Here is a 21095-nt window from a genome sequence, read left to right as displayed (position 1 = left end):
ACTTTTTGGGACACCCTGTATAATATATTCTCCTAATTATAAATACAGGGTGTCCCACTATCGGTATACTAAGAACGAAGGGACTTGTAGTCTTACACTGACAAAATTTTCCTCAAAATTCATATTTTCTTCTCTAGCTGAAGCTAGTTATATGCCGGCTGCGTGAACGCAGCCGGCATATAACGCTTCGCTGGCGGATGGCGGAAGTCGCGGGTTCGAATCCCGCCTAGTGATTGAATTTTTTCGATTCTTCAAAAAATTATATGATATTATTTATCAAACACATCCCCAGTTAAAGAAGCATATCACATCTCTAATTGAAAAGAACCCTTTTATTTATTCTAGCCTTCTTCTTATTTAGCCTGTTAGCCATTTCAGTTAGTTAGGTTGTAAATGTTTAAATAAAATACCGACATAGGGTTTTAAAATTTATTATATGAAAACATATTATTATGATGATGTAAAAATATAATACATAGAAAAGTTAGCGCTATTATTCATTTTATTACAAAGATCGAAGTCACTAATAAAATTAGGACAGTGTTCTATTTAATTGTTCTGGTATACAACTTCTCGACAAGATTACGACAAAATGTTTTTAATAAGAATTTTGTTACACGTCGTTATTTATAAAACTTTAGTGGAAACATTTATCCAATTTTTTTTTTTTAATTTTTCACTGCAAGATAAAATAGAGAGGATACTTTGAGCATCAACTATGACACAATATTTACCGATCCGACACGGAAGCGGCGAATATACTTAATTTACTAAAATTGAGCCTCTGTTGAATGCAATGCTGTCTGTCCGTCATCCGCATAAAACCATTGCAACGGTCATTTGTTTTATCGCTTTCAAGTCTATTCTTTATAAAATCTGTATATTCATTGATCTTTTCCAACCATCTCTGCATCGGATTGATTAGTGAACTCTGATACAACCAATTCAGAACGGACGTCTTCGACCACCAGGACTCGAACAGTTTCAAATCATCCGCTCGGGCGCCATTGTACCAAGTTTTCTTATCTTGCAAGTTGTCCTGATATTTCTGCCATTTCTCGCAGCACTTCAAGGCGTCTATATTGATGGAGTCTTCGGGGATGAAGTCTGCGTTGAGATCGATGGTCGTGTTGGTGAGGAGTTGCGGCTGAGTGTGTGTGCTGGTGTCGAGGGCGGTGGAGAGCGCGGCGCGGGCGGCGACGTACTGCAGCGTGGGGAGCCAGGCGTGCGACACCACCAGCGTGGACGTGACGAGCGTCATGAAGCCGGTGACGTAGCTCAGCGTGAGCGCGAAGCACGCCGCCGACACCGAGCGGAGCAGCTCGCGGAGCAGCGCACTGTCGTAGCTGGCCACCAGGTCCGAGTACGTGAAGTAGCCGCGAAGGTGACCCTGTTTCATGGCCACCTGCCGCTCCAGCCACGATAGGCCCGATTCGAATGACTTTTCACTGATATACACATTCCAATCCTGGAAATTATAAAAAAATAAATGATTAAATTTTTTTGATTTTTTAAAAATGATGTAACTACATGAAACAATTGGAATTATTGCAGTCTGGTGTCATTAACATACCCACTCAATACTTTCGAAAAAAAAAATAGACAGACCTACAGATAATTTCTGTTGTAGCGATTCTGAGTCTAGTTGTTTGTAGTATATCAAAAGTATGAATAAATAAAAATTTCAAAATTATTTTTTTTATGATAATCTACAACCATTGATATAAATAAATAGCGAAAGATAGTCATATGCTTTGAATACGAATTTCGAATAAATCACAGTTATACACATTGTAGATGTATGAAATTGTTACATATAGATTGTAGATGTTAAAAAAGAAATAATTCGATAACTTACAATAGCGTTCAGGAATTCTGCTTCAAGTTTCTTCAGCTGCTGCAGGTCCAGGCCACCCGAAGCCGCCCACTCCGAACATATCACTTCATCTTCCTCACCATCGTCTTGGAGAAACTTATTGCTTACCATCTGGAATATTAATAATCAATTTAATTCGTAATTTCATCAAAATCTTCTTTAAATTAAATTAGAATTTATTATGGGTACACATGTGTTACATTTCTCATTGTTATTCTGCTATTTTAAAGTTATTGTACTGTGTAAATACAAAATTGATTATGAAAGTATTAATTATTGTTGCATTTCTGTGTTTATTTTTCTATTTATTCATATAACATAACAATATGACTCAAAAACTATTAACAGTTAAAAATTAAAATGTTTTGGATGAGATAATGTTTAGGTGTGAGTATATAAATTTTACATTCAAGCAATAGTTAATCATACCAATGAGACAAGGAAGAGATCAGCAGGGGGTGTAGCGGCGAGGTAGTTGGGGTTGCAGCGTTTGAGCCGCTCGAGGTAGAGGATGGCGAGCACGAGCGCGCACGGCGACACGCAGGCCGAGCGCGCGATGGCGGCCGCGCGGTCCGCGTGCAGGCGCCGCACCGAGCGCCCGCGCTGCGCCAGCGACCACACCTCACATGATATCTCTGAAACCATAGCACACTGTCAAATATTCATTACTTCTGCTTTATTTAAGTTCTATTTAATATATAAATGCTATGATAGCTAGTGCCATTCATTCTCTTGATGTGTTGCTGTTATATATTATGTCTAATTGCTAAACATAAAAATATATTTGTAACTCGTGCTGCGTTGCAACTTGCAAGCTATGTGGTTTATACAAATATAATATATCTACCTACCTAATATTTATGTTGTCGGAATTATTATAAGTACACACCAGTAACTGGCAGGCTCAAGCAGGGCAGAGTCGGCAATTGTCCATAATATAAAGTTTTCGATATTCTCTTTAAGAATTCCCTGTGATCACCCATACTCTGGAAATAGTATATAAAATTTTGTAACATTTATCTAACTATGTAAGACATTCAATAAGTTAGAATGCCACTGAAAGATTTAAGTAGAGCCTTCATATTAAATAATTAAATTATATACATCATATTTATTGACTTATACCCATAAAAGCAATCTTACATGATAACGTTTAGGTCACGAATGTACTCTACGTGACTTTGAATACCACATGTTAAATAACAAAAAACGTTGCACTCGGTACTAGGTATTTACCTTTCTAAAAATGTATAGCTTTCAAATTAATTTGAGAAGTGATTAAGTTACTAAAGAAAACTTTCACATATGAAACTTGATAAACTTGTACGGGACTACGGGAAAAGGTATCCTACAATATTGGGATAAAAACACTTTTTTTTATATCGGTCACCCGCCACGACGTACTTGACCTCTATTTATTACCTTGATCTTGGCTCTTGTGCCTTCTTTTCTTCTCTTCGATACACTGGACATTTTATAATGCTTTAGAAACTTGTTACATGTATTTAACTATTTTACAGGGAATTTGTTGTTATCAGATTTCACAAATCAAAATCCAGAAATGTCAAATGATGAAATGAGTCACGTAGAAACTCGAAACTTGACGAGGCGGACCGAGAAGTGAGAGTGATTAGTGAAGCGTCAAGCCATTCGTCAAGCGAAGCCTCAACTCTCAAGCCTGCGTCAGTACTATATTACTTGCTCTGTGGCCTGCGTGTTGTGTGATATGTACTCTGTGGGTGTGATATTAAATTTAGTCTGTGGCTTAATCTCAAGTCTGTGGCATGAAGTTTTTTTCGTAATCTAAAATATGTATGAAAATTGCTGAACATAAAGAAGTGGGACATAAAATTTTTAATAAAAACTCAAGCTAGACTTATTTGAACCAATAATTTTCAAAATAGTTATTAATACCATTGCAAAAATTTCTGCCCTGGCAAAACAACCACTGCCGTGTGTCATTTCAGTTGAAATTGAAAAAAAGAATTGTGTCAATGTCAAAATATAAAAGCGATCTTTAATTCCGCTTCTAATCAAATGAAGAAGCGAAGGATTTAACATTTACAACGCATATTTTTACTGAAACCTCTATCCAAAAACGTATATAAATCAATTTAAAAATAAAAGTCAATAGCTATTCAGTAAACATAAGTTTTATATAATGTTTATATAATTTTTTCTTAGGGCGTAAGGTGTTCCGTCATTGATATTGATTTGTTTGGGGATCAAGGAAATTGTTTTAAAATGTGAAGGAACTGTTTTAAAACCCTGTGGTTTTTTCATGTTATCTGCGTTGTATGGAAAGTATGCGAAGAAAGCTTCATTAGGTAGAAGCAAGAATGCATTCAAGATGAAAACTAAAAGTTTCCTGTTGTTTTCGACATCGGTTTTCGCGATAAGTATATTCCTGATAGTATTTCACTCGCAGCCGCCACAGTCATTCCAAAATATTGTATCACAAACGCACCAACATATTAAGGACTTTCAGGTAATTATATTGTTTTTTATAAAAAATATTTTGTAAAATATTGTAACTTAAAACTGATAGAATTTTAACTAAGCAATGGTATATCTTAAATTCATTCATTCTATATTAAATTTCATGTTATATGCAAAGCAAGAACTAGTATGTTAAATAATTTTGAAATATTAATTTTTAAAAATGCATTGGGTTTGTTTAAAGACATTACAAATAAAAGATAATTTCATTCTAAGAGTTAAGATGAAGAGGAAAGGTATAACACCAACTAACTACAGGCAAACAATAGTGTACATATACAGGGTGTACCAAAAAGTAGTGATGAACGGAAGCTGAGAGGTAGAGGACCTAAAGGGCTATCCGAATCACCCCCATGTATGTTATGCGATTTTTCGTATTTTCGGAGTTATGACGTTTTTTTTCAATTTTTCACCTATCGCCGAGTACGATGATATTTTCACTCATGCTGACGTCAATGATTGCGGAAGATGCTTGATTTTTTTTGTGTGCTAAGCTGAAAGATAGGCCAATTCAGTATGGTAACATTTACTATCGTTAGATCTTTGAATGGAATAAAAAAAAGAATTAAATGGCAAGAAAGATAAAATTACCCAATATGTTCACCACTTCAAGGGCCCGTAAAAAAATAAAATCACATAAAAAAAGTTTTCCGTTTGACTTTTAAAAACTTGCTCTATCTATCAGATAGCTACCCTGAAAATTTCATTTAATTATTCAGAAGGCTTCAATCGAAAAATTTAAATCTAAATGTGGTAAGTGCAAAAATTGAATTAACTTGATGATCATTAAAACCAATAAATAGGTGTTTAATTACCAGAAATTTTTAAAATAACCCCGCTGTTGCTCAATGCAAGTGCGACATCACCGTAAAAAGTTGTCTTTTAAATGTCTGAATGCCCTTTTATCATTTTTAATGGTTTCTTCTGCTACTATGAATTTCCGGGTTATTTCGTCCAAATTGTGGCATTTTCTCAAGTAGCCGAGGTCTTTTTAGTATTCCCATTGAAACAAATCAATGGGGTTTAGGTCGAGGGACCGTGGAGGCCAGGCTTTAAGGCAGGCATCACCGGCGCATGCGCAGGCTGCAACGACCAATCCATCTTTCAGGGTATCTTTGCCCTTTAGCCTGGCCTGCACGGTCCCCGGACATAAACCCTATTGATTTTTTTCCTTGGGGATACTACAAAGACGAGAGACTGCCACAATTTGGACGAAATAACCCGGAAATTCATAGTAGCAGAAGAAACCATTAAAAATGATAAAAGGGCATTCAGACATTTAAAAGACAACTTTTTACGGTGATGTCGCACATGCATTGAGCAACAGCGGGGTTATTTTAAAAATTTCTGGTAATTAAACACCTATTTATTGGTTTTAATGATCATCAAGTTAATTCAATTTTTGCACTTACCACATTTTGATTTAAATTTTTCGATTGAAGCTTTCTGAATAATTAAATGAAATTTTCAGGGTAGCTATCTGATAGATAGAGCAAGTTTTTAAAAGTCAAACGGAAAACTTTTTTTATGTGATTTTATTTTTTTACGGGCCCTTGAAGTGGTGAACATACTGGGTAATTTTATCTTTCTTGCCATTTAATTCTTTTTTTTTATTCCATTCAAAGATCTAACGATAGTAAATGTTACCATACTGAATTGGCCTATCTTTCAGCTTAGCACACAAAAAAAATCAAGCATCTTCCGCAATCATTGACGTCAGCATGAGTGAAAATATCATCGTACTCGGCGATAGGTGAAAAATTGAAAAAAACGTCATAACTCCGAAAATACGAAAAATCGCATCACATACATGGGGGTGATTCGGATAGCCCTTTAGGTCCTCTACCTCTCAGCTTCCGTTCATCACTACTTTTTGGTACACCCTGTATAACAGCTTGTTACATGCAAGGATAAATAGAATAGAGGAAAAAAATTACATAGTAGCAATGAATATATACATATTTTAATCTGAAAATATCTGAACATAGCAGGTATCTTTGCCTCAGGATCAGCTCCGTGATGTGGAGGAGAGACACCTGGTGCAGGAGGAGCGGTACCTCGCGCTGGTGGGGCTGTCCGGCCATGTGGAGGCCTGGAAGAACACCACCCTGCCTGCCATTGTGACGCACGCCCGGAACAACGAACATGCCCTAGTGGTGGCCTTCATACGGGCTGCACAGAAGTTGCCATACACCATACTTGTCTATAATATTGGCCTCAAACCATACTCTTTGAATGTGGTAAGTTTTAATAGTGTCATATTATTGTTGTAAATCTTTGAAATAGATAGGGAATATTTTGCTTGATGAATTTGATATAAGTATTGTTCTTGTTTTCACTACATATTATAAAACAAAGCTGCTTTCTCTGTCCCTATGTCCCTTTGTATGCTTAAATCTTTAAAACTACACAACGGATTTTGATGCGGTTTTTTTTAATAGATAAAGTGATTCAAGAGGAAGGTTTTAGTATAATATAATTTATTAGGTTTTAGACAAAGCGGGCGAAGGTGAGCTAGTTGTTATATAAAATTCATTCTTTAAAAACGAATTTCCTTCAATGTGTAAAATATCTTCAAAGTTACCCAAATGATTAACTATAACATGATAAAAACTGATAATGTTTCCATTTATTTCTCATCATGTACTTGAGTTGGCTTATATGGTGTAACTTTGTGAACCATATCTTATCTTATTATCTAAAGTTATACATTGGATTTGAAGTGGGCTCTACTTTGCAAATATGAACATATTCTGAAATTGTAAACTATGTGCTACTACTTGTATATTCCATACTAGCTTTCCGCCCGCGGCTTCGCCCGCGTTTTCCGAGAAAAACCGGTTCCCGTAGGATTTCTGGGATAAAACCTATCCTATGTCCTTTCTCAGGTATCAAAATATATCTATACCAAATTTCATGCAAATTGGTTCAGTAGTTCAGGCGTGATTGAGTAACAGACAGACAGACAGAGTTACTTTCGCATTTATAATATTAGTATGGATTGTATGACAACCTATTTTCTATGAATTATTTCAAAATTAACTTAGTTTGAATATCATAGTTGGGTAGCCGGTAGATGATTTCTAAACTGCCATATTAAATTTTATATAAAATTATGTAGAAAATTATATATAAACTTTGTAGTATTTGCCTTTAAACTTTGTAGTGATACTCATACAGTGTTATGTACTGTAGCTTTATTTATATATTCCAGGTATCCAACTACTGTAACTCCTCCAAATGTGCAGTGGTGGACTTTGATCTAAACATGTTTCCATCACATGTCGCTGATGAGAGCATTACAGCGTTTCGCCCCCTCATCATTCAGGTGAGATTATAAACAGTTATATTGCGATTATAAGCTCTATATACCCATATTACAAATGCTGCATAATAGGCATTAAATTTATGTCTTAAGAAGGTTGACGATAATCATGTTAAGTTATTAAGTAGTAAGTTTTGGTAATCCAATTAGGAACAAATAATTATTATTATCTGCTGAGTCGACTTACATAACATGTTCTTTATATTTTAATATGTATGTATGACAAGAATTTCATAAAATTAATAAATATTGCATTATTTAAAAGTTATCTAAAATATGTAAATGAAAAAAATGTTGTTTTTTGTTCAGCTATGATATTTATTCTGTCAGCAGTTGGAAGGTTTCCTGTTTGTTCAACATAAATAAATAGTTAAGATCCATAAGGAAAAATAGCATGATGTTGCTTATTCCATTATCTTACTTTTTTCTTATTGTAATACAAATAACTAAGGAAGTTATGTCTTACTAAGAGGAAATGTATAGTGACTAGCAAGTTTGACTATCAAATGTCGTGAGTCAGCTACAATTAACCTTTGTTACCTTCCTCTAATTATGGCGTGTCTAACACTATTACAGTGATGATTAATTTAAATAATTATACACTCATTTATATCTTGCTACTGATATGATACCATGAGTCTAAAACAAAATGTAATTAAATTGTTGTAATAACTAATAAGTAGGTATATCATTTGTGTATGTGTATGTCTACCAGGTGTAATTATCTATTGTTGCTATTAATTTATTTTAACAATATTATTTCAGTGTGATAATCAATTGAGATATATATTTAATTGAATTTTCTAACATAGCGTTATTTGATCGATTCTCAACGTTTTCCCTGTAACAACACAAATATTATGTATTTTATTTTGCAGCACGCACTGAGCCGCGTGGGCGGAGTCATATACTGCGAGACGACGCAGCGCTGGCGCGGCTCGCCCGCCGCGCTCGCGGACGTGTGGAAGCGCGCGGCCGGCGAGGGGGCGGGGCCTGCGGGGGCGAAGGCTCCGGGGGCGGGGCCGCTGGGCGTGGTCGCGTGGCCGCGGCGCGCCGCCGTCACGTCGCTGACGCACCCGCACATGTTCACATACTTCCACGCGGACGTGGACGACTTCCTGTTCGTGCAGATGCTGGACACGACGCGGCTCGTGCTGGCGGCGCGGCCCCGCCTCGCGGACGTCATGCGCCCCTGGGTGCAGTGCGCGCTCACCAGCGACTGCATCATGCCCGTTGGTGCGTTACACTCTAATATTGTGCATTTGTTTTTTAGATAATTTGACTGTCTCATCTTTTTAAATTTAATTTTTCATTTTTTCACTCGTTAATAATTATCATAAAAGTTGATTGTCGGTCGCAGGCGCGCAGTCGGCCGGGTGCCGGTTCGACAAGAAGCCGCAGTACCGCTACTCGGGCTGCCACGGGCAGGACGCGTCGGCGCTGAGCATCATCCTGGGGCTCCGCAGCGGGTTCGAGGAGGGCGGGTACGCGGCGCGCGGGCCGGCCTGGGGCAGCGCCTCCGCGCGCGCCGCCAGCTCGCTGCTCGCCCAGCTCGAGCGCAACGCCACCACCACGCCCGCCGACGCCGACGAGCGCACCGAGCGCGACGCGTAGCCCCGCCCCCGCTAGCCCCGCCCCGCTAGCCCCGCCCAGTGCGTAGTGACAGTGGGCCGCCCCCACAAGCAGCCGCAATAATTACAACTTACAAGTCAAGATAAATCAGTCGATTGAAGACAGATTAATTTGTTACAAACAGGAAGATTGATGTTTCAACCTATGCTTTTTTTTTTATCTTTCAATTTACAAAAATTTAATAGCCCAATAAGAAATTAAGTGACGTCATAAAGGGAGACAGTTAAAAAGTGATTTAGCATGCGGCAGTGGCACTGCCCGACTCCCACCAGACAACCGTTGGCGAGCACTCATGGTTTACGAACGATATACCGATATGTATTACGATATAAAAGTAGTGATTTATATGAATATTCTGTTTGAATACTAAGTGTCGAACGATGTCTAGGCTGTTGTGATGTAACCTCAGTTACATTTTTGTACAAAATTATTGTTAAGTTTATGCCATTGCGCATTGGAATGAATCGATTCACGTTATATGCCTGATAAATGTTGTGATTTTTTTACATTAAAGATAAGTACAGGTGTATAGCCTAAAAGAAATAGTCATACTGAGATTCTATACTGTGATAACAAATCACTATTAAGACTCTAAAAATTAAAATATGTACTGCGATAAGTCCATGACATTATGGCACAATCCTGTTTCTTGGCAACATGCCATGATTTACTCATTTTTTAACTTTATTGTCAATTTTTTATTACACTTTAAATTCAATAATTTAGTTTAATTTAAATTAAAATATACAAGGTTTTTTATGAATCTATATTTTGTAAATGAAAAGCTGTGAAAAAAATCGTTTCATTCCAATGCGCACGCGTCGCTGATTGTATGGTTTTTGTAAATATATGATTATGTTATTGTAATAAGCATCACTGCACGATAATGTTGTATTTAACGCAAGCACAAATATGATCTCAAAATTGAAGTTCCGGGAACTTTTGCTATATTCCTTGTACATTATTTGGTATTCACTTTGTATAGTTCTCTATTCTTATTGATTTTTTATTTTAGTATTAATTTATTTCACTTCGGATATGATTTATACCAATTTTAAAAGTTATCAATAGCGTCATATTCATAATTTTATATGTAATGGTAAAAATCTGAGAAAGCATAATTAGATCTGACCATAAAAAGAAATCCGCGGTGAAAGTCAAATTTTATCCTCATAATATAATAAAATTCATAATAAATTATTTTGTATTACAATGTCTCTTTGAATTTATAAGCAATTTCATTTAATTTGTAATTTTATACTTACCTCTTTTATACATATTGAAGTTTTGCAACGCTTTTTTATTAAATGGTATGAGGACCATTTTTTGTTATTTTTTATTCACGCAATTTTACTAAATGTCATAATTATTTGCTTTTCGATTATCATACGTATTTATAACCACGTAGAATCTATTTTTGTGTATATTATCGAAATAGACTTTAATGTGAATCGTTAAAGCAATAGTAGAATGGTATTTAATTTTAAAAACGGCACAGTGTCAGAAGTTATGTGTAAAATAACACCAAATTACAAACTGAATTAAGTCGCTTCTCTAATAATTAATTGAACTTTTTCCAACACCTAATACAAACCAAACTATATATTGTAGGTATAGTCTATACCGCAAATATTATGTACATTCGTGTCATTTTATACATTGCTTATGCTATTCCTAAATGACATTATTTATCCATATAGCATGAAGATTATCGAAATTTAATCATTTGCGTAAAGATAATTTCAATGATACAAACAAAATGTATCAAAGTACAATTTAAGTGAGATTTTGTCTATACAACAATTATTTATTTGATATTTAGGTATGGCCATCGTAAAAATTTGAAATAGTGATAGCACATAGCACATAGTAAAAATCTAAGCGAAAATAAACAATATTTAATGTTTTTCCAAAATGGTAGCTGACATATTCAGTATTAATAGTCTTCAACAGAAAAACAGTATAATTCGTACTAGACATACATAGATAAGTTCCGTAGAATCAATAGTTTTTATATGTTTTATATACTTATTCAAGTCATATTTTATGCGCTTGCATGATCGGTAATAATAATAATCCTTATGGTGGCAGTACACATTGGGCCAACGTGTTGGGCCAACGGGTTGGGCCAACGTGTAGAGAGCTACTTGGCGGTATGTTGGCTTCATTAGCCTAGTTGGCGCCAATATTGGCAGGCCAACCGAATGTTGTCGGTTTTTTGTGCACACATCAAAGGATCTTGGCGCGCTCCACAAACAGCGTTCACACGTTGGTGTCTTCAGTCTTGTCTTGTTCAGTTTGTTGTTACTCGTCAGCGGAGACAGTATCGTTGCGCGTCAATGAAATTTATTCCGATAGCGATGGCGGCGCCGAGGTTTTACAATTCGTAGAATTGTATCGACATGAAGGAATAATTTGGAATCCACGGCATGAACTACACAAAAATAAAACCATATGACTCAATAAATTAGATGTTCTATTTTCTATTTATTATATTATTCTAGATGTTTTTCTTATCTCACTTTCATACAATGCGATAAAAAAATGAATATATTTATAAAATGAGTAAAATAGTATTAAAAAGTTACTTGTTCTTAAAAATTAAATAACAATAATTATACAATGAGCATGATTTTGATCAAATTGTGCTTTATTACATAAATAATATTATCATTTAATATAATAATAATATCTAAAATCTAATCTTTAAAGTTTCGTTGTATAGGTAGTTAAAATTAAATTAAATGTAAAATGTACACATTTTAAACATTTGAAAAAATCTAAACATAATAATGTTTTATTTATACAGAAATAAAAAAGGACAATAGAGATTGGAAAATGGTATCATCGCAGACGGCAGAGTACACTCATTGTTATTGATGCACATTGTACGTAATAATTAAACGCACTGTATATAAATAAATTGCCGCGGCTGCAAGAACTTCTACGGACTACGTCCATCTTTGAAGCGCCAATGCAGAATGATCAGTACGCCAATGTGTGAACAGGAATCTTGATATCCTTCATTTTTTCCCAACACGTTGGCCCAACGCCTTGGCCCCATGTGTACTGCCGCTATTACATTATAGAACTTTCCTAGCGTAGCAATGATCCAAAATTCTCATAGATCTTAAACTTCATTCATTAATTTATTATTAGTTAATCATAATACATTATTGATTAAAAATGGTAAAATAGCGCCAGGGCTCCGTTATACACAAGCTATCCCTCGTGGATCATCCTTGATGTTGCGTATTCAATTTTGTTTTCAAAAATTATTGATTTTATACTATAGGTATTGTAATTAATTACATATATGTACATATAAAATACTGTTGGCGCAGTTAATTAAGAATTCCCCGTTCCGAGTGATTAAGCATTTGCTGTAAATGAGAGCGAGTGTCGGCCTCCTATCGCTTCTGTAATGCGCTATTGTATAATGTCGAACGCGAACTAGTCTTTTCATACTTTATTGTTATATAATAATAAATGCGCTTGTCCTAAGGTCCAATAATTTTAGTATATTTTAATGTTGTTTCTTGTGCAATATTAATTTAATTAAAAAAATGTAAATTTGTTCGATATTAAGATTTGCAAAAGACGAATTATTATTTGTTTTCTGATAACAATATTGTGTATACTTAGGAATCTGACTGCTAGAAACTTGTAAGACATGTCTCCAGAATGTATCGCTTTATATGATCCCACCCGCGCATTGATGTTGTAATTGTTTCGTCAATTAAGATGATATAAGGATTGGACTGTAATATTGTCGCTCCAATAGACAAGATATATGTAGGATAAACAAGCGAATGCATAATAAAATGCGGCAGACCATTTCAATATCTTTGTAATGAATACAAAACTTGAAGAAATTTTCAGTACATACCTTCAATTAGAAGATATAAGATGTTTTCAAACTCTTATTAGCCATTATGTGTTAAAAGTCTTGATACTAGTTTTATGAGAATTGAGTTTTGTCACATAGTCCGCTCATAAGCATTACATATCGTACAGTTTTTTTACTTGTATTTAATGCTTCGCACATATTTATTGAATATTCCAATATCATTGAATAAATGAGTATTGAAAAGACCTTTGTTTTATTTAATTTTGCCTTTTTTATTATATAATCCTGGAGATCAACTCGCCGTTTAGTTAATATTGTTCTTGTTTGTGGTAAATCGCGAGAAATACCATTTTTGCTGAATAGTCAGTTGAAATATTTACATAAGAAAATTGATCATGCTGGATAAAACAACCATTTTTAAACTTTAAAAAATTAAAATGTGGGAAATAGTATATCTAAAATTGGAAAATTATTAATCCGTGTAATATATAAGCATGTTCATTTCAATAATATTATTTATGCTCTGTACACGATGCAAATGAAATAAAAACGCAAATGAGAGACATGGAAATCTAAATAATGCGCAACTAAATTAATTTTGAGTCCCTGTGATTCAAAGATAAAGATTTTACATTTATCTCTAAGACAGTGTGCGCACGAGCAACTATTTTGTCTCCCCCACCTATGGGCTAGTATGAAAGTGCGCGCACGTAGCGACGCAACTCCCCATACAAATTGATGGGAGAGACAAAATAGTTGCGGAGAGAAAGTTGCTCGTGCGCGCTAGCTCTAAATGGATCGCCTGCTTGGGTAAGTGCCTGTGGTTAAACTTAAATCGTGAGCGTAGAACTAAAAGGTTCTGAGTGAAATTACAGTTCTACAGATTGAAGGCTAATAGACCAGCAGGCTTACCCTCGAGTGTAATTCCGAAGCATTCACAAATGATAAAAAAACACAATAGGATGAAACATGGATGAAACCCATTAGAATAGGAGGGGAAAATGAAAAGCACATCTAAATAATATGTAGCTATATTTAGTAATTATGAATATCAATTTATTTTTTACTTTTCCGTTTTTGAAGTCGGTTTTTTTTAACAGTTATTTTTTTGTTTAAAAAAAATTATCGACCCGATCTATAACCAATCTGTAATCGTTATTCAAAACAAATGTGCCATTGATTTTTTGGAATAGGTACATACTTGAACACTTCTGTAGACTACATTTTAGATCAAGGTAAATACAGAGGACTGAATAGGGAAGTCAAAGAAAAGAAATATTTAATATTTACAACATTTAATAAATTTGTATTCTAAATAATAAAATTTGTAATTGTAACGTATAGTAACCGTCAATACACGATTATTAAATAAAATTAGCTTAGATTAAGGATTGCTTCATTATATAAATAAAGTGTTATAAATTGTAGAACCCTGACTAGTCGCTACGTACCTTAGTACAATTACGATATCAAATTGATTTTAAATTGTGTCGTCTAAAATTTAGAGAGAAATGGCAAGTGCTGTTTATTAGGCTTCTTTAATGCCTAGTAATACACAATATATTAACAGTAACATTACATCTAAGTTAAATTGTAAACAATCTCACTCATTGGACAGTAAGGGCGCTTGTGCACTACAAGGAATTTTACTGTCCGGCATTCCGATTTTTTACGGTCCGGTATAGCACGCCATTAATCTAAACGCTAGCTTGTCCACTATACGTAATTTTACTGTCCGACATTTTACTTTTCCCTATTCCGGATGGTTTTTTGTGTCTACGAGTCGCTGTAGGTATAATTGTTTTCGAATGCCCACTTGCTTGGATTTTACTGTTTTTACTGCATATGCCAATTGAAAGCAAGCTCTTGTTTTACTTTCTTTTAGTTGGCAATGAGATTTGAGAAGTCGGTATTGTTATTTTATATACATTGACCAAGCATTGACCTATAATTATTATTATCTAAGTAAGTGTTGGTAAGTTAAAGTTCAAGTGGGAATAGCTTTAGCTCCTCGTCACCGATTAAAATAAATAAGTGAAACACGCATTTTAAATCTCTTACGGAACTTTACTTTTTATTATAACGAAATAATATAATATTTCACCTTCTATATTTTTTACTCGTTTCTTGTAAAATTTTTGCTCCAATCCGCTAAATGGGAATCAAGCTCGTCCCGCCATCTTGTTCTGGGCCTACCACGCAGCCTTTTGTCCTTGTTGGGGATCCACAAAGTGGTAATTTTCGCCCACAACTCCTCCGACATTCGGCAAACATGGCCAGCCCAGTTCCATTTCATGAGGGAAGAGAGGCCTTTGCTCAGCAGTGGGACAGCCATGGCTCATAATAATAATAAAAAAAATTCTTGTAAAATGCAAAAACAATCTTATTATGATAGCATTATACCGCCAAACTTCCTTGAACTGTACCGCACTGATCCGAGTAAAGACGGACAGGTGCACAAGCAATTCATCGGTTTTTTCATGCCACACCGGACCGTAAAAAATCGGAATGCCGGACAGTAAAATTCCTTGTAGTGCACAAGCGCCCTAAGCCTTTGAAAGTGTTGTAAATGCATTCAATGTTGTACTTTTAAATTACCAAAGCAAAATTATTTCTTAAATTATAATTGGGAGGTATGGGATATTTGCTTAGGCCACACAACTATGGGGTCAGTAATGGCTTTGTCAGACAGAACGCGTTTTCAACGCGCGTCAGAGCGCTAAACTGTCGCCACATGCCGCTCTATGACGCTTTATTTTACGCGTTAACATAACGCCAGTTTTGCGCTCTAATAAGTGCTGAGTACGCTTTCAGTTTAACAAAGCCATAAGAATATACACTAACACACACTGAATAGGCACAGAGGAAAAGCCACATAAAACATATAATATCATATGAGTAATCTTAATAATAAATATATCATTAATAAATCTATACATAAAGTAATTCGATTTATCGGAAGCATTTATATTTCGCGTCGCTAAGGAACATTACATCATATACAATGACTTAATAAGCTACATTGACTACCTAATTCCATGATTTTAATAATTAATGGCAATAAAACAAGAATATTGCAATACATCTTTTTTTTTTAAAAGGATTTAATAAGGGATTATAATAAATATATTTTTTTATTAATGGCGGCATTAATTGAATATGGATAATCTTTGAAAATTCTGAAAATTCCCTGAAAGAATTTGTACGTCAATATTTAGTTATAATATGTACTGTATTACTGTACTAATAAAATAGATTTTACAGCACTATAAAAACTCCTAATAGGATTTCTTATAATTAGGAATTCAGTGCAAGTTTGGTTCTAATCACAGTGAGAAGAATAAATTTTCCGTTAAGACTATTTAGTCGCGAACAGTGATATGCTTTAAGTCTCCGGTTTTTTCTCGTCGTCCTTAAAGAGTAATGGAATCATTCCCAGAAAACAACCAAGAGTGATGCCCAGAACGCGACCCTGTAAGAAATTGAAAAAGTTTACACTTACTTAAACATGAGATTTATAATTAATTATTTATAATTATATTAAGTATTGTATCTGCATAAGTGTGTATGAACACTGTGTGATCTTGGCACCAGACTTAAAAAACCAGCCAAGTGCGACCGGATTTGCACCAGAGGACTCCGAACAAACCTATTTTAATATGTTTTAACTTTGAATTTTAGCAATTTTTCTATGCCGTTATAGTACACCCCAGACACTCCATACAAAATTATTGTTTTGACAGTCACACTAGCATTAGACATTTGTACAAAGTGCAAATGTGTGTGTTTATGCTTTAGGGTTGGCACATTTGTGACCTGCGTGTTCATGTCACATTGGTCGATCAAAAATATTTATTGCCCTGCACCAAATTTCCAACATAGGCACTAGTAGGTACATTCAATTTAAACAAAAACACAGCATATCCGCGACTCGCGAGTTTTGCATGCGGTTCAGTACATATGTAGAAACTGTTTAGAACACTAGGTTTAGAAATCCATATCACTAAAACATTCATCACATCACATATCTACTTAGTACATTTCATAAATTATTACTTTTCTAAACATTATATTGTTGTCAACCGTAATCATCGCCGCGTATCATCCTTGCGGTAAAAGCAAGCCATATTACTCGTGATCCTGCGGGCTGACGTAAGTGTTTACTTTTGACGGGAGGCGAAGAGTGTCCGTTCTGTAGCGTTAGCTACTATTAAGTATTCTGTGGTTAAAGACTATAATAATAATAAAGCCTTTATTTCCGAAAAAAGTTGACATATATAAACATAAAATTACTTACAACTAAAAACAATATTTCACTATAAAATATCTCTAATTTCAGTATGTCTTACGGCACGGCTTCTAGACTATAGTCTCTTTATAATATATCTCACCACGTTGGCGAAGCGGCGGCTGACGGGCATGTCGAGCTGCACGGGCGACAGCGCGGGCGCGCCGAGCCCCACGAGCGCGGCGGCGCGCTCCACGTAGTACGACGAGCCGATGCCGATCACGTCGCTGAACGTGTTGCCCAGCGCCGCCGCCGCCATCGTCGACAGCGTTATGTACGCGCTCATGCTGCTCTCTATGCGGTCGCCCTGGAAATTTACCATGGAAATTACTTTTTTGAACAATTTTGTATCAAGCGATTTTAAATATCACATTTGCATATTATATGTTGTTTTTTTTTAACTTCCAATAATCCTTAATTAAGCTTGCAAAAATTTATATATAAAAATTTGATTCATTTTTTTGTCAATCCACTACTATAATATCAAAATCTATCAAATGAACACAAAAAACGTGATTTTTTTAATAGTTGGGTGCCAAGGTCTCATAACCAACATTCATTCATAACAAGATATTTTTACTGTTACTTTACTAGTCCATTTTGCAACTAAATACCATATTAATTGTAATCATTAACACAATCTTAGCCAAATACATAACTCAAACATTGATTCAAACCAACATCATTCAAAAGAATTTTGTAGAGTCACACATTATTATCCACATTATCAAATGATGTTTATTTAGCTTTGATGTAAGTGTAGAAGCTGTGTTATCTCTACAATAAGCACTGTCTTAAGATAATAATTACTTTTATCTTAATGTTGATACTTACAAATCCATCTATATAATATATAAAACTCAAAAGTGACTGATATAGTAGATTTATCAACGCATAGCCCAAACCACTGGACGTATCGGGCTGAAATTTGGCATGCAGGTAGATGTTAGGACGTAGACATCTGCTAAGAAAGGATTTCCCGAAATTCTTGCGGGAACGGGGAAAAACGGGGATGCACGTACAAAGTCGTGAGCGGAAACTAGTACATACTTATATAAATGAGAAAGAATCTGGTTTGGTATCTGTATTTAGCTGTGAATATGAATATAGCTGAACCACAGCACAATACAATTTGGAACAAATAGTTTAACACTAATTGGCTATTTTTTAGGCGATAAAAGTTTTAGTTCACAGATTTGAAATAAATATTAATAAAGTATTTACTTACAGCAATTATCATGATGAAATTATCCAGAAATCCAAACCCTATGAATGGTATTGAATTTGCAAGTGATACTGGAAAAAGAAATGAAAAAAACTTATTAATGCAAGACGGAAAGTTATCAAAAACGAAATATGTATAAATCAAGATAAGTTTTATCATTTACAAATTTTAAAAATTATATAATAATTAATTATGATTATAATTCTTTAAAATTCTAACTTACAATGCAATAGTTCCCTGGTTGATGGTTTTGGCACTGTAGCAGCTGAAAATTTTTATTAAATTAATACTAGCCAATAAAAATAAATAATTAAGACAATATAAGTCATTCTGCTATTTATGGACACAATCTATGACATCATCAGTAAGCAAATCCTATAGTTAAGCATTGAATAATAATAAGCAGAAAACACATACCATATTTTTTCTTAAGCCAATCCTCAGGAACAGGGCAGTAAGTGCCTGTAGGATCCACATCCCCAAGGGTTTGAACCTTACTGGGCCTCCCCAACTTTGTTCTCCATCTCTGGCCAGCTAATTTGTCTACAACATGCTTTAGATATTAGTTGAGAATTAACCTTCATTATTTTTTGTTAATTAAATAAATTACCTTCGAATTCTTCTTTAATTCTATTCGATTCGTATTCTTGTAGGGCGTTGAATAGTATTTTTCTCTCATCCTCTTTTAAATGTAGTACCAGTTCTGTCGCGTGCGCTTTTGTTAGTGGTCCTGATAGCTGGGGTGGGTCTTCAAAATCCTTAGAGGTAGGTCCTAAACCCAAGTTTCGTACATTTTTAGCTAAAGGAGTGAAACTTTTAGCGTTAAAACACCCCACAGCAGCACTGTAACTGTGTCGAATTTGTGGTTTGAAGATAGTACTTTCAGTACCAATATTAAAACTAAGGATAGACGATCCACTTATTCGTTTTATTATTTTCATAGATTTCATTTTTAAAATATGTACTTTACATGAATTATGTATTTATTCTAAAATAAATTCGACGCTGATCGACATTCGACAGTTTTGACTTTTGATTGGTATTATACAAACTCAAATCTCAAATCTGACACTTGAAAGTGACGTTTAATCTTGTTGTGTGTCCATATATTATTTATAAGTTACAGGTTGCTGTAAAAAAATATATTTATAGCACACATAAGAAGAATTTTTTCCAATATGTATTTTTTTATTACTATTATGTAGTATGAAATGGGTTTCAAGGGTTGAGAAATAATTGCAAAGATATTTCTATTTACGTAATTTGGAACGTATCACAAAATTTTTACGTTCTCCAATCATTCAAGTTTGTTGTGAACCACATTGTGAACTTTCAGTCCTCACTCCTCAATGGATTATGTCATCCCTTTCTTATGTGATTTGAGTTTGACAAATGTCACCTATGAAATAATAAAAATGTTTCCAAAATATAGAGTACAAGTTCGGGATTAATATTTACGTTTAATATTGTTAGCGGTTTTATTATTTTCCCACTGTCTATATCAGTATAATTTAAAGAATAGATGTGTAGTCGCTCCTATAACTTATTGTAATCTTATGAGAGTGATCTTATTTTTATGAAAGTGCTATTGGAAATTTAACAATGCACAATGTTGGAAGGCTTAGTGGCTTGGGTGTTAAACAATTATCTTGGAAAATATGTAGAAAACTTAAATACCGATCAGCTCAGTGTGGCACTTCTTTCTGGTAAGTTAAAAGAATGTAAACAAACCTCACAGTACAAACAGGAAACATCTGTTTCCTTACCAGTTAAATAATATGTTCTTTTTATTTCACAAAATAATCAACTGGAAGATTGTATTATGCAATACTTAAAGTTTTATACTTTGAAAACAGCAACAAAAAAATATTTATTGATGTTCCAGGTAAGGTTGAATTAGAAAATCTTCCATTAAAGAAAGATGCATTACGGCATTTGGGATTGCCAGTGGAGATCAAAGCTGGCTTCATTGGGAAGGTGCAGCTCCAAGTGCCAGTCCGGCAAATCCGTTCAGTGCCTTGGCTCATTGCTATTGAGAAGCTGTACCTTGTCGCAGCTCCTGTTAATCTGGATGAGGTTTGTTGCATTTCATTATTTGGATGTGTTCCAAAATTGTAAAATAATGAAGATGGATATAGAAGTGCTATAGCTGCCAATATTGATGATGCATGTGGGATTAAAGGAATGTGGTGTCTAAAACATAGTCCTTAATATGTCATGGACATAAAATAGGTACAAAATATACTATATATTTACTATATATTTATAAAGTCTATAAATAAAGATTTGAATAAACATCTGATCAGTTAAATATTTGTGCCAATTTATTATCATTAATTGGTTTTTAATATTTGAATAACAATATATGTGGTTTATACTATTTCAATTAATTTAGTGTCA

At 34.7% G+C, this 21095-nt stretch overlaps 4 protein-coding genes across 7 annotated transcripts in view; 2 read left to right on the top strand and 2 right to left on the bottom strand.

The window, feature by feature from the left end:
• Positions 1 to 415: 415 nt before the first annotated feature.
• On the bottom strand, positions 416 to 3473 carry LOC149905520 (protein CNPPD1). The gene is made up of 5 exons (XM_090105847.1): positions 3299 to 3473; positions 2766 to 2862; positions 2306 to 2511; positions 1859 to 1987; positions 416 to 1468 (listed from the first exon to the last, which is right to left on the bottom strand). The coding sequence occupies exons 1-5, from the start codon at positions 3347 to 3349 to the stop codon at positions 731 to 733; spliced, it is 1221 nt and encodes a 406-aa protein (XP_089961973.1). The 5' UTR covers positions 3350 to 3473; the 3' UTR covers positions 416 to 730.
• Positions 3474 to 3837: 364 nt separating this feature from the next.
• Positions 3838 to 9346, top strand: LOC149905519 (uncharacterized). 4 transcript variants are annotated; one of them, XM_090105191.1, is made up of 6 exons: positions 3871 to 3976; positions 4061 to 4364; positions 6364 to 6615; positions 7590 to 7703; positions 8579 to 8936; positions 9061 to 9346. In XM_090105191.1, the coding sequence occupies exons 2-6, from the start codon at positions 4158 to 4160 to the stop codon at positions 9312 to 9314; spliced, it is 1185 nt and encodes a 394-aa protein (XP_089961317.1). In that variant the 5' UTR covers positions 3871 to 3976; positions 4061 to 4157; the 3' UTR covers positions 9315 to 9346. The 4 variants fall into 4 exon arrangements, with proteins under 4 accessions (XP_089961319.1, XP_089961316.1, XP_089961320.1 ...); XM_090105193.1 differs by having other exon boundaries at positions 3838 to 4364; positions 6367 to 6615; XM_090105190.1 differs by having other exon boundaries at positions 3838 to 4364.
• A 6959-nt stretch (positions 9347 to 16305) lies between these two features.
• LOC149905518 (uncharacterized) lies at positions 16306 to 19731 on the bottom strand. The gene is made up of 6 exons (XM_090105463.1): positions 19306 to 19731; positions 19113 to 19238; positions 18919 to 18960; positions 18699 to 18766; positions 17574 to 17777; positions 16306 to 16654 (listed from the first exon to the last, which is right to left on the bottom strand). The coding sequence occupies exons 1-6, from the start codon at positions 19643 to 19645 to the stop codon at positions 16568 to 16570; spliced, it is 867 nt and encodes a 288-aa protein (XP_089961589.1). The 5' UTR covers positions 19646 to 19731; the 3' UTR covers positions 16306 to 16567.
• Positions 19732 to 20089: 358 nt separating this feature from the next.
• The window catches only part of Vps13D (vacuolar protein sorting 13D), a 79605-nt gene continuing 78599 nt past the window's right edge, over positions 20090 to 21095 (top strand). Inside the window, exons 1-2 of the mRNA XM_090105105.1 lie at positions 20090 to 20401; positions 20581 to 20771. Of these exons, the coding sequence (XP_089961231.1) occupies positions 20305 to 20401; positions 20581 to 20771 (288 nt within the window). The 5' untranslated portion in view covers positions 20090 to 20304. The remainder of the gene's footprint in view (positions 20402 to 20580; positions 20772 to 21095) is intronic.

The sequence above is a fragment of the Colias eurytheme genome, chromosome 9, assembly GCF_061535395.1.
Source record: "Colias eurytheme isolate Ceu_HAF_F1 chromosome 9, ilColEury1 Martin Lab GWU primary, whole genome shotgun sequence".
NCBI lineage: Eukaryota > Metazoa > Arthropoda > Insecta > Lepidoptera > Pieridae > Colias > Colias eurytheme.
Note: the sequence above shows the minus strand (reverse complement) of the source record. Positions and strands in the feature narration are given on the sequence as shown.